The sequence below is a fragment of the Coregonus lavaretus genome, assembly GCF_964263955.1.
Source record: "Coregonus lavaretus genome assembly, chromosome: 36".
In the NCBI taxonomy this organism is placed as follows: Eukaryota; Metazoa; Chordata; class Actinopteri; order Salmoniformes; family Salmonidae; genus Coregonus; species Coregonus lavaretus.
The window spans coordinates 31,646,629-31,659,554 of NC_140023.1; the positions used below are offsets into that span (position 1 = coordinate 31,646,629).

The 12,926-nt window shown below is 38.2% G+C and overlaps 1 protein-coding gene across 2 annotated transcripts in view; it reads left to right on the forward strand.

Annotated features, from left to right (window-relative positions):
* Positions 1–6,897: 6,897 nt before the first annotated feature.
* LOC311110588 (paired box protein Pax-2a) overlaps positions 6,898–12,926 on the forward strand; it is a gene marked incomplete at both ends in the record, with an annotated part of 141,833 nt that continues 135,804 nt past the window's right edge. Inside the window, 3 exons of one of the 2 annotated variants that reach the window (XM_084153107.1) lie at positions 6,898–6,946; positions 10,147–10,312; positions 11,153–11,350. In XM_084153107.1, the coding sequence (XP_084009233.1) occupies positions 6,904–6,946; positions 10,147–10,312; positions 11,153–11,350 (407 nt within the window). The remainder of the gene's footprint in view (positions 6,947–10,146; positions 10,313–11,152; positions 11,351–12,926) is intronic. The other variant, XM_084153106.1, reaches the window with a different exon arrangement.

The window sequence follows — 12,926 nt, forward strand, 5'->3', positions numbered from 1 at the left end:
TAAAACCTAGCAGTATGTCCTACTAATTATTTCTCAGAGTGAGGCTGATATATAGCATTAAAGAAAAAACATGATTCTTTGTCTCTCTGAAATAAAACCATTAAGTGAACATGTTTAAACAAATACATGTCCGTCATTGAACCCCATGCCATGATTAGATAGTGAAAAAACACACCAATCTCTTTCATAATTTCTTTGAACAATAAAAGCTAATTTACCAACATTTCTGAAAACGGATATATAGCGTTTTGGAATGAAAGTCTGCATGTGTAATACTGTAAAACATAGTTTAGGTCATCAAAGTGTAGCGCAGGAGCATGTCATTAAAAACAAAACTAAGCATATCCCTTAATGCAGCCTATAATAAGAATTGATCAACTTCCAACTTGCGATGTCAGCTCCAAACTGCGGCTGATGGTATATCTAGAGATGAAGGAGAAAACGCATTATCGATTGGTGACGTTGCGATGTAACATCACAGTGAACACAAATAAAACTCTTCAAAAAACGGAAGAAACGGATTTCATTGGATGTTTATCACTGTTCACTTGGCTAACTATGCAATGGACAGACTGGTAACATACAGGAGGCCAGTAGAAAGGATTAAGGTTCGACTTTATGCGGGATTGCTCCGTGCAAAGTTCCTCGCTCCATCTCTCTCTCTCTCTCTCTCTCTCTCTCTCTCTCTCTCTCTCTCTCTCTCTCTCTCTCTTTACCCCCCCTCACTCCTTCCTTCAGATCTCACTCTCAGAGCTACTAATCTGCCTCTCATTAGCATGTTAGAATGCTAAATACTATCCTGTCAGCTGAAGAAAATATAGTTTTGAAAATATGTCTGTCATATTTTCAGATGGACCCACCTATTGCATTTTAGATTTTAGATTTTCCGTACAATACCATAAAATTGACGGTATTATTTTCTTCAGTTCTGGGTGTTGTGAGGAAGTAGCAACAGCTTTAGGGTAAAAGCTCAGCGATGTGTGAAATTACAGCCCGTGGTGCTACATATTGTACCAGAAGCACCCCCCCATCCCCCCTAACCCCCGGCGACATGACCTCATGTTCCATTCAAAACTTGGACATCCACAATAGCTCACACTGTCTAAATTACAGAAGCCTACTGTACTACCGCTAGCTAGGTGTTGCCACCTGCCAGTATCCTTCTTCCTCCTTAATAATAACACAAAATAATAATAATACAAATAATAATACATAAATTGTTTTCATATTATACAATTACACCATACAGTTATTATTATTACTATTATTATTATTTGCCTAGCCATAGTAAAGCCTGTCATAGCTGTCGTTGTTATTATTACTAGCTTAATGCCAAAGGAGGACTTCCTATATGCATGTAGCTAAAACGAATGATCCTTTACAGGAAAAACCTTTGATGCCCTTGTTGTCTGGTAACTCATTATGTATATGCAATCTGAAAGCACAACCCTCCTCTCTGGAAGGTGGACTTGAGGAAACTGCAACACTGCACATATTCAGTCAGTGCAACTGCATGTGACCCCTTTTTAAGACAAAGTTATCTTATTGTGGTCCTACATAAAATAAAATAAAATAGAAGAGTATTAGTCACATGCTTCGTAAACAACAGGTGTAGACTAACAGTGAAATGCTTACTTATGGGCCCTTCCCAACAATGCAGAGAGAAGGAAAATAGAGAAATAATAGAAAAGTATAAACACGTGAGAAATAATATGAGTAATAATACATACACAATGAGTAACGATAACTTGCCTATATATACACGGGGTAACAGTACCGAATCGATGTGCAGGAGTAGGAGCTAATTGAGGTAGATATGTACATATAACTAGGGATAAAGTGAATAGGCAACAGGATAGATAACAAACAGTAGCAGTAGTGTATGTGATGAATCAAAAAAGTTGGCGCAAAAAGGGTAAATACAGATAGTCCAGGTAGCTATTTGGTTAACTATTTAACTAACTGTTTAGCAGTCTTATGGCTTGGGGGTAGAAGCTGTTCAGGGTCCTGTTGGTTCCAGACTTGATGCATTGGTACTGCTTGCCTTGTGGTAGCAATGAGAACAGTCTTTGACTTGGGTGGCTGCAGTGGGTAGACTGAAGTTGCCATTGAGTAATTAGCTTAGAATTACCACTGTTTTCCAAACTTAGTCCTAGTGTACTCATCAATTTTGTTCAGGCCTATGTAGGCACATGTTCCTTTAAGATATTCTGCCAAGAATAAAGACCAAAGGAAACATGATATAGTAAGAAACAAAGCACATTTTTCATTATTTGAATTGCATAGATGTCTGAGCTAAACATTTTAGTGGGCAACATTGGAATTGTCTTTTAACAGTGTGTTAATCCATATCCATACCGCTCAACCTCTGTCCAAGCCCACCCCCTAGCCTATGAACATTACTGGGGAGTATGGTTATAGCCACCAGCATTTAAAACAGAGGAGCGCCATCTACAGAGCTACAGAGGGAATAGCTGTTAAAATACACTGTAACGGAAAACTGTCATTTATACGGTAATTTGGGTTATTATCAACAATAAAATACTCTGAAACGATTTACTGCAGCATGCTGTAAATTATGGTGCATTGTGGGGAAATGTTGTGGGCGGGAGAGAATTGCTAATTAAACTCCACAGAATACAGTACCATACCGTATCTTTGGAGCACCAAAAACCTTTTGACCACTAGTGGGTTCAAGGTATTGTTGTTTCTGGCTCATCAACATATTTTGAGGTGTGCCTTGTAAGAGGCTTTATTTGTTGCATCCATGAGTGTGAACGCTGTACCAATTTTTCTCGTATGTGGTCATAGTGCCCTGTCAATTAAAATGTATAGGAGACAGATAGGAGGGCCAGCAAGTATAAAATATTAAATAATTGTGCATTTTGCCATGCTGTTTTGCCCTGTAGTTGCTGACAGTTTGGAAGCCTTTGTTAAGGCCTCTAGAAGTGACACCAAATATTCATTAATATGCTGTAATGTGTGAACACTTTAACTAGCAGCCAACCTGCTTGTATTAATCCCTTGTAATTACAGTAAACTACTGTGAAATACGTACAAAACCCTCCCCTAAATAAATGTAATTCATCCATTCATTCATTCCGATTAAGTAGCGTTTACTTTTTTACAGTATAATGCCAAATATCTTTATAACTAACCCAAGATAGACCAGAGCCTGTCGTTTCCAATGGGAGCAAATTAATCATAGTGGGCAGAACAAGCAAGGAAGTGGGCAGAGCCAAGCATGAGCTAGTGAGATCCTATTGGCGCATTCTAGCATTTATTTTCATATTTTTAGGGAACGCCTACTTTGTGAGGTCCGTGTGCGCAATAACTCCATTCGCCCTTACACTCTTTCTAAACAATGCAATTTTTGGAAAGTTTGGAAAAGGTTAAGGTCTACAAAACGCAGTCCACTCTGTTTGTTACAGATTTTATAGTGAACAAAAATAGAAACGCAACATGTAAAGTGTTGGTCCCATGCTTCATGAGCTGAAATAAAAGATCCCAGAAATGTTCTATACGCACAAAAATAGTATGTCTCTCAAATATTGGGCACAAATTTGTTTACATCCCTGTTATCGAGCGTTTCTCTTTTGCCAAGATAATCTATCCACCTGACAGGTGTGGCATATCAAGAAGCTGATTAAACAGCATGATCATTACACAGGTGCACCTTGTGCTGGGGACATTAAAAGGCCTCTCTAAAATGTGCAGTTTTGTCACACAACACAATGCCACAGATGTCTCAAGTTTTGAGGGAGTGTGCAATTGGCATGTTGACTGCAGGAATGTCCACCAGAGCTGTTGCAAGAGAGTTGAATGCTCATTTCTCTACCATAAGCCGCCTCCAATGTCGTTTTAGAGAATTTGGCAGTACGTCCAACCGGCCTCACAACAGCAGATAACGTGAAACCACGACCTCCACATCTGGCTTCTTCATCTGCGGGATCATCTGAGACCAGACACCCAGAAAGCTGATGAAACTGAGGAGTATTTTTGTCTGTAATAAAGCTATTTTGTGGGGAAAAACTCATTCAGATTGGCTAAGCCTGGCTCCCCAGTGGGTGGGCCTAGCTCCCCAGTCGGTGGGCCTATGCCCTCCCAGGCCCACCCATGGCTGTGCCCCTGCCCAGTCATTTGAAATCCATCAATTAGGGCCTAATGAATTTATTTCAATTGACTGATTTCCTTATATGAACTGTAACTCAGTAAAATTGTTGAAATTGTTGTATGTTGCATTTATATTTTTGTTCAGTATAGTTATGGAAACAAAAAACTATATGGAGATCAAATGTTTAATCGATGACAAAATAAGCAGAATATCAGCCAAAATCCATCTCGCTCCATCTTTTCCCACTGCTGGCCACTGGGCTTCCTCTCATCACCAGCCACCATTATAATTCAGAGGCTTATACTATTAAACCCCGAGTCAAAAAGATGGCCACGGTCTAGGCTTTGGCTACTCAGAAGTTTCAAGTGATTAACTTGAGTCTATTGACGTACACATTCGTCAATCTAATTAACATAATGAACAAATCCCCATCAAAATCCATCAGTTTAAGCTAGCGATATTAGTTTTTTTGCTCTCAATCCACCGCATCCACCTATGTCAGCCTTCCGAATCTGAGGTGAAAAGTGCTGTTTGTCAGACCAGGAGACATCCCGAAAATCGGCCTTCTCACGAAAATGTCTGTACCGTCAGAACCGTTTGGGCTACAAGCTAATATTATCACGTTTCAGGGGAAGACCCAGATACAGACAGTGTCGAAGTAACAAAAGTTTATTACAAAAACATGGGGCAGGCAAATGACAGGTCAAGGGCAGGCAGAGGTCAGTAATCCAGATCAGAGTCCAAAAGGGACAGAACGGCAGGCAGTCTCAGGGTCAGGGCAGGCAGAATGGTCAAAACAGGGAAAACTAGAAAACAGGAACTAGTGAACGACAGGAGCAAGGGGGAAACCGCTGGTAGGCTTGATGAAACAAAACGAACTGGCAACAGACAAACAGAGAACACAGGCATAAATACACTGGGGATAATGGTGAAGATGGGAGACACCTGGAGGGGGGTGGAGACAATCACAAAGACAGGTGAAACAGATCAGGGAGTGACAAATATGACCCCACTATGGAAAGGGGAGACTCTCACGAACACCCACAAGTGTCACAGGACTCGTCTGAAGGTAACCAGGTCCTGGTGTAAAAAAATGAATGGAAGTATGGAGGTAGTTTTGTGCCAAAAAAAACAAACAAAAAAATGTATCCTAGATATAGGAAAGATACATCAAAACCTTATTCCTTATGATTTATTTTTTTACTGTCTGTTTTGCCATTTATTAATGTGTTATTCAATGCGTTTCTATGGGCGATGATAATAAAGGCCAATATTTTATCAAATCATTTTTACATATTTTTTTTGATACCTACAGGGGTCTTAAAATTCAAAATCAAACAGCTAAATGCTCCATGGTATGAACATCTTAAAACAATTCCATATGTTAGCTTAGTTACACTCAAATTGAAAAATCATTAAAACTAAATAACGAGGATCTCTGTCATCCTAATCGAGCTGTAAATTACATCTCACATTCCAGTGTTCAAACTTGTAAAAAAAAAGGCTGCATGGAATTTGTCTTAATGGACCAATGGCAATGTTGCTTTAGGTATAATGCCTGGAGCCACTTGTAGATTTGACAGCTCTAACACATTTCCTTCCACCTCTGACATATCAAAACAACCATTGTGTTAGCTAAAGCTGATCTGATTGAATCAAGCCCTAAAACGTTTTCACAGCCCCAAGGCATGCATGAAAGGGGGTGATTTGAATATTAGGCCCTACAGGGTTCATTATCATTACCAAAGCTTACTATAAATAACAGAAAATCTGGTGGTTGCGCTTCATGATACTTTTATGTGAATTATCAGTATAGAAATGCACAACAAGTAATTGTTATTAGATGGAAACTATTACTAAGTCCCCATTTATAGCTCTGACAATCTGGAGAGTTAGTGTCTTTCAAATGTAAAGGGAAAACACTTTGTGGAAGATTGTTAACAATAAGAGGTGTATGCCACTGCTTCACTTCTTTTCTTAAATGTCCTCGGTTTCCTCACCTCATACTCTCATAATTTCCCTGTTAGTCTCCCTCCATTCTGAACTGTGCAGGGATCTTCTCATTTGTTCTCCAGGTTTTTTTTTTGCGTTGGCGAATCACATCGTGTTGGAATCTATTGCCATAGTCTGACAAGTCATCCATGCGAGAGGATCTGTGATGGAGTGAGAGAGGTGGCAGGGAGCGGGAGAGATGGGGGATTGGTAGGACTACAGCTTTTAGAAACAGACACACAAGGAGAAGGGCTTCATTCTCAGCCGAAAGCTTCGTTTAGGCACAGTCAAAGAGAGGGGGACAGAGAGAGAGCCACTCTCAGCGTGTCCTTGTTGCCCCTGCTGTCATCTCCGACCGCCCCTATCTGATTATTAAACCCGAGACCCACCAGTCCCTGCCACTGACAGGGAGAGGGATTTTCTACCGCAGTGTCGTGACTGGACGGTGGGAGACTCGGTTGACTTTTCGGCCCTTATTTTCCTCATAATGTGGTTTAACAACGTCTAAGAGTGACCCCAGTTTGCCGAATGTCGCTTTGTTTTGTGTTCTCGGTGCAAACGTGGGTCATGCTCTTCACCTGACATCCCATCGGTATCCACTGAACAGACTGAGTTAAGCAGGAGCCACAACTTTGCCACGGGGTTTCTTTTTTCAATAAGTTATCTTGCGAGCTACTGGCCGCGGAAGCAGACTGTTTGTCACCGATTAGCAATCTCTCTTTTTTACGCATACTAAGCTACATCACCAAGGCAAAACGGCGAATTCAGTCGACTACCTTTCTTTTCTTTGCTATCCAATGGATATTCACTGCAAAACAGACCCCTTCTTGGCGATGCACCGTGAGTAGAGAATTCGTTTAATCAAAATAATCTCGTTAGATGACGCATTACTTACTGTATTTAAACGCATCCATAAAGTTTGAATTCTCAGTAAGCATTTGCTAATTAAAACATTGCCCATTATTAGTCTATTTGTAGCCTATATGGTTTTAGATTCGCTATGGGCACAGGAAGTACTGTATATATTTCTCGTAATTGAAGATGTGCGTTCAAACAACCAAGGCTATAAACGAATAACAGCATATTGAGAACATTAACATAAGCAGTGTTAGAAAATCCAGTTTAGCCCTCATAAAGTTTCCCTGCAGATTTCATCACTGTAAACGGTGTAATTTCAAATTGTACATATTTTGTATTTTAGAATTACCTGAAAAGTGTTCTTATTATGTCATATCGGCATTGGATTCTGAATAGGATACAGTTTACTGACTAAAAGCTAGAGGTCAGTTGAAATGAGCGCTCCTGAATAGGTGGGGAATGAAGGCATCATTGCATCTTCCATAGCCTACATTGAATAGAAATCATTTGTATTGCCTTTGAAATAAATAGCACATGTGAAATAAATTAAGAGTTTATTTCCAAAACGCTATATCAACCGATTTTTCACATTTGTGTTTTTTCATCAGGAATGATTGCTTATGGGTACCTTCATGTGTGTCTAAAATATTACTGTTCACACATTTTATTTTCATAGATTTGAGATGTGTATGAAAATGATTTTTGTTGTTGTTGCAAAACGCTATATATCCATTATTTAGCTGGAATGGAGTATCCTGTATATTTGACTGTGATATGTGGTTGTCTCACCTAGCTATCTTTAAAATGCATTTACTGTAAGTCGCTCTGGATAACAGCATCTGCTAAATGACTAAAATGCCAAATGTAAATGTTTTACATACAGATCTAATTTTACTGTATTTAATTATTTGGTTTAAATATATTTTATATATTGATGTCACAAATGTATCATTTGTACATTTCTTTATTAAAAATGTAGTTATTCGCTACATTTGACTGTGTAAAACCCTAGCAGTACTACTTATTTCTCAGAGAATGAGGCGGATATATAGCATTTTGCACAAAAAATATTATTTTTTATCTCTGAAATAAAACCATTAAGATGGCACGATTACATAGTGAAAAAACACACCAATATCTTTGATAATGCCTTTAAACAATAAAAGCTAATTTACCAACATTTCTGAAAATGGATTTACAGCGTTTTGGAATGAAACCCTTCAACTGCAGAAACCAAAGATGACCCTTTAATTTTGGGGGGGATTTGAGTCTAACATTGTCTAACAATATTTTAATTTCCCTTACGTGAAATAACCGTCATAAATCTAGGATATGCCTTTAGATTTATTTTAAAGCAACATCGTTCGGTTGTGAAAATAAGTATTTTCCTTACACTGTATTAGCCTACGATTAGAGTAAAGGCTACGAGAGACCGCACCAAATGTAGCCTAAATTATTAATTCATCATGATTGGACCAGCTATCCCTATGTTTGTAATATCAGTTATCAAAGCTCTTTTTAATTATTTAGAATAATTGTGCAATTAAATTTAAACAGCTTGAAACATAATATCTGCAACATGTTTTGGCTGCAATGGAACGGTCACTATTGGGAAATATCGCAATACACGGTGAAGGTATTCGGTGTCGAGGCAGAGTTGTATAGGCTATCCAAGAGAGTTTTGGGCCAAATGTAGCCTAAATTATTAATTCATCATGATTGGACCAGCTATCCCTATGTTTGTAATATCAGTTATCAAAGCTCTTTTTAATTATTTAGAATAATTTTGCAATTAAATTTAAACAGCTTGAAACATAATATCTGCAACATGTTTTAGGCTGCAATGGAACTGTTACTATTGGGAAATATTGTAATACACGGTGAAGGTATTTGGTGTTGAGGCAGAGTTATATAGACTATCCAAGAGAGTTTTGGGCTATCCAATTCACTACAAACAAAACATCATAGCTTTGTGTCATGGAACATTAGATGATTTAAAAACCAACAAATTAAAGGACAACATGTTTAAATGCTTCTAAGCACAATGAAGCCTACACTGTAAAACTTTTCCCTGTAAATGTATAGGATTATACTGGCATCAGCGTTTCCAGGTTAATAATGCAATTTTGCTCTACAGCAATAAGAAAAGCAATGCTGTATTACCGTATATATATATATATATATATATATATATATAATGTAAATTATCCTGCTGTAATCATTACAGCAAGACAGCTGTATTATTTAATTACAGTAGTTTCCTCTGCTGCCAGTATAATGCTGTACATTTACAGGGAACAGTTTTACAGTGTAGGCTTCATTATGCTTAGAGGCATTTGAACACGTTGTCCTTTAATTTGTTGGTTTTGTAATATTTTTTACGGTAATTGTAATGAATTAATAAATTAATGGATTAATTAAATTAATTGAGGGTAGGCATGGTTTGTATTTTACAGTAATTGCATGGGATTGGTGCAAGTACATTGGCTGCTAGGCAAAGTATTTTCATATTATAGTATATCAAATATGTATACCAAATATGTATTAATCACTTGCACTTCTAGAGGTCTTAACAAAGGCTGTAAAACTTGCAGTGGCTACAGAGCAAAACAGACCAAGGACATGGCAAATACTCAACCATTAAAGGTTTTAGGCTTACTGTCACTCCAATCCATCCCCTATACACATTAATTCCAATTACAGTTAATAACAGGAATTTTCATTATTTTACCCATAATGCAGTGCAATCTACTGCATTATTTCTGTAAAACACGTAAGGTATTTTACTGTGCATTCTACAGTGTTTTACTGTTGAAATTATAGAACAGTATTACAGTGTATTATAGTCCCTGCTCCTAATCTGCAATATGCTACTACCACTGTTTATTAGGCTAATCATCTGTTAGGAAACAAAAAAGTACAAACATATGTATTGTGTTTGTGTGTGTGTGTGTGTGTGTGTGTGTGTGTGTGTGTGTGTGTGTGTGTGTGTGTGTGTGTGTGTGTGTGAAAGCTACTTTATGAATGTGTGTGTTTTCAAACTGAACTAGAAAGAGATCTTAGTGTAATTGCTCGAAGTGCTGTCATGTTGCTCGAAGTGCTGTCGTGTTTCACGATGCATCGTGTCTTCTGTTTGTATGTAATGTTATGTTTCCCTCGGTATGTTGTTGTATCCCATATAGGGCATGGGGGTGTGAACCAGCTAGGCGGGGTGTTTGTGAATGGCAGACCCCTACCTGATGTAGTGAGGCAGAGAATTGTCGAGTTGGCGCACCAAGGTGTCAGGCCATGTGACATCTCCCGCCAACTACGGGTCAGTCACGGCTGCGTTAGCAAAATTCTCGGCAGGTAAGGGAAACAGAATTGCACAATTAAATTGGTGTCACACATAAATATCTTGAAATATGTGTGCACAGCACTTATTTTAGCCAGAGTCATCGGCAATGGGGCCATTTGCTTGAATTTGCTTGAATCTGTGTCGACGATTTGGAATCAATCACCCCCAATGGCTTTGATGAATACCTTAATTTATAAAATGGGCCTCAGACAAGGCAATAGTTATATCAGTGGTACTGGCCTAGATCTGGAGAGCGTTTGGGTTCTCATATTCTGGAATCAAACTCATGTTTTCACTTTGAAAACCAAAATTTAGAGAGATAAATCTTGAACATTTTTATTGAGGTATTTAATGCCTTGCACTTGGAATGTTGGTCTCCAAAAACATAACAATTTTGAATACTGGTGGCATTTCTGTTCCGTGCATGCGACTTCAGTTCGTGCTTAATATGGGGTTAGTAAATTATATTCAAACTACATTTCTGGATTTAACTGATGTTATGTTTAAATTGAATACACATACATTTATTTCTTGTCTGATCATTTAATAAAGTGGATGATGAAAGTATGATAACATTATTTGATTTTGAAATAGTTTATTCGCCTTCCATATTATATCATTTTTTTACAGGCTTCAGTTTTCTTTATATTTTAGTATGCTGAATCTCAATCGTAGTCTACTCAGACTATCCTTCAAGCACAGTTAATGCTTTAATATCGTCTTTAAAACAGGAACATTTTGTCCAATACATGAAACTCCAACTAAGATATTTCAGATAAAAGTCCTTCAGCAATACTCAGCTTTAGTATTTTTCCTTATCATTCAAGCCAATTCATATGTTGTCCCTACAGGTACTACGAAACCGGCAGTATTAAACCCGGAGTTATTGGGGGCTCCAAACCAAAGGTGGCGACTCCTAAAGTAGTGGATAAAATCACAGATTACAAGCGTCAGAACCCCACCATGTTCGCTTGGGAGATTAGAGACCGACTTCTGTCGGAGGCCGTCTGCGACAACGACACCGTTCCCAGTGTGTCATCCATCAACAGGTATGCGAAAACTTCACTATATTCCCACTATTTTATAGGCCAATAGAAACCATTTGTATCTAAAAACCATGTCTTTGTGGGTGAGGGGAGAATTATGGTAGGCTTACCTATTTTACAGTCACCATTACACAACTCTGACCAGTGAATACATTCGTTATAAACCCAACAGATAACAAAAATAATAGGCGTATGTGTAATATTGCCCAATAGAAGCACGAAAGTCTACTTGTGTGCGAAGATTAATTTATATCAGACATATATCGGTTTAGACACATGCTGCCTATTGGAACTAGAACTTGTGTGAAAATAAAGAGGTTTTGCCAGTTCTGCTGCACGCATTACATTACTAGATTTGGGTGAAAGGGCACGTACATGCAGGTTCCGTTCATCTCAAAGGTGGTCTCAAACGTGCAATTCAATACGTGGTCCTCTGTAGCTCAGCTGGTAGAGCACGGCGCTTGTAACGCCAAGGTAGTGGGTTCGATCCTCGCGACCACCCATACACATAAAATGTATGCACGCATGATTGTAAGTCGCTTTGGATAAAAGCGTCTGCTAAATGGCATATTATTATTATTAATATCGCAACCCTCCACAGTCAGCATCGGATCGGAGATTGATGCCACGAAAATCAGATCTCGATAATAAACCCTTCAATATACATTGATTCCGCTCCAGCGGAAGCGGGAAATACCCAACCAAGTCATTCAATACGCGGACCACACTGCGACAGAGCCGGTAGCTGCTTTATATAGCCAACCAATCGCTATGTTTTCAAATAGGAGCCGCGTGGGTGCCTTATTAAACAAACGTGAACCGAGAGGTTAAAGCATGCAGGGCTGTGGCGAATAAAACCTAATATAGACTGATAGACCTATACATTTTATTCATATTATTTGGAGATTAGTAGAGTTATTTTTTATGTTTGGTAGAAAAAAATAATAATAGATGATTATTTTGATATAGCCTATATTTACATTTTACATTTTCGTCATTTAGCAGACGCTCTTATCCAGAGCGAATTACAAATTGGACAGGCCTACTCTGTAAAGGTGTTATTGTGAATTTGACAGTAGTTTACAGGCAGCTAAAATTCGGTATTTCATATTACAGTACACCTACTGTAATATAAATACAGTATCAAAGTAAGTACTACGTAAGGGCACAGTACAATACTGTAAAAAAAAATAAAAAAAATAAAAATGCTACCATAATTGGAATGAATGAATGGATGAGGGGAGGGATTTTGTATTTGATGGGGCACTATAACCACATAGGCATAGCATCGGGAAGTAGGGGTGCTGAGGGTGCTGCAGCACCCCCATGTTAATCACAATAAAACATGTATTAATATAAAAAATATAAAAAATAATTTCCCCAGAATTAGTACAATATTACTCCTGTATGAGCAGAGAAAAATACTCATCGACAAAATATTTCCTCAGCACCCCCTGACAGCACAACCCTATTATATTACCATTGTTTATTATTGTTTATTAGGCTTATTTTTAGGCTATTATTATTGTTATTATTATTTACAATTGACCAACAAGCAATCCATAGTCTACATTTTGAA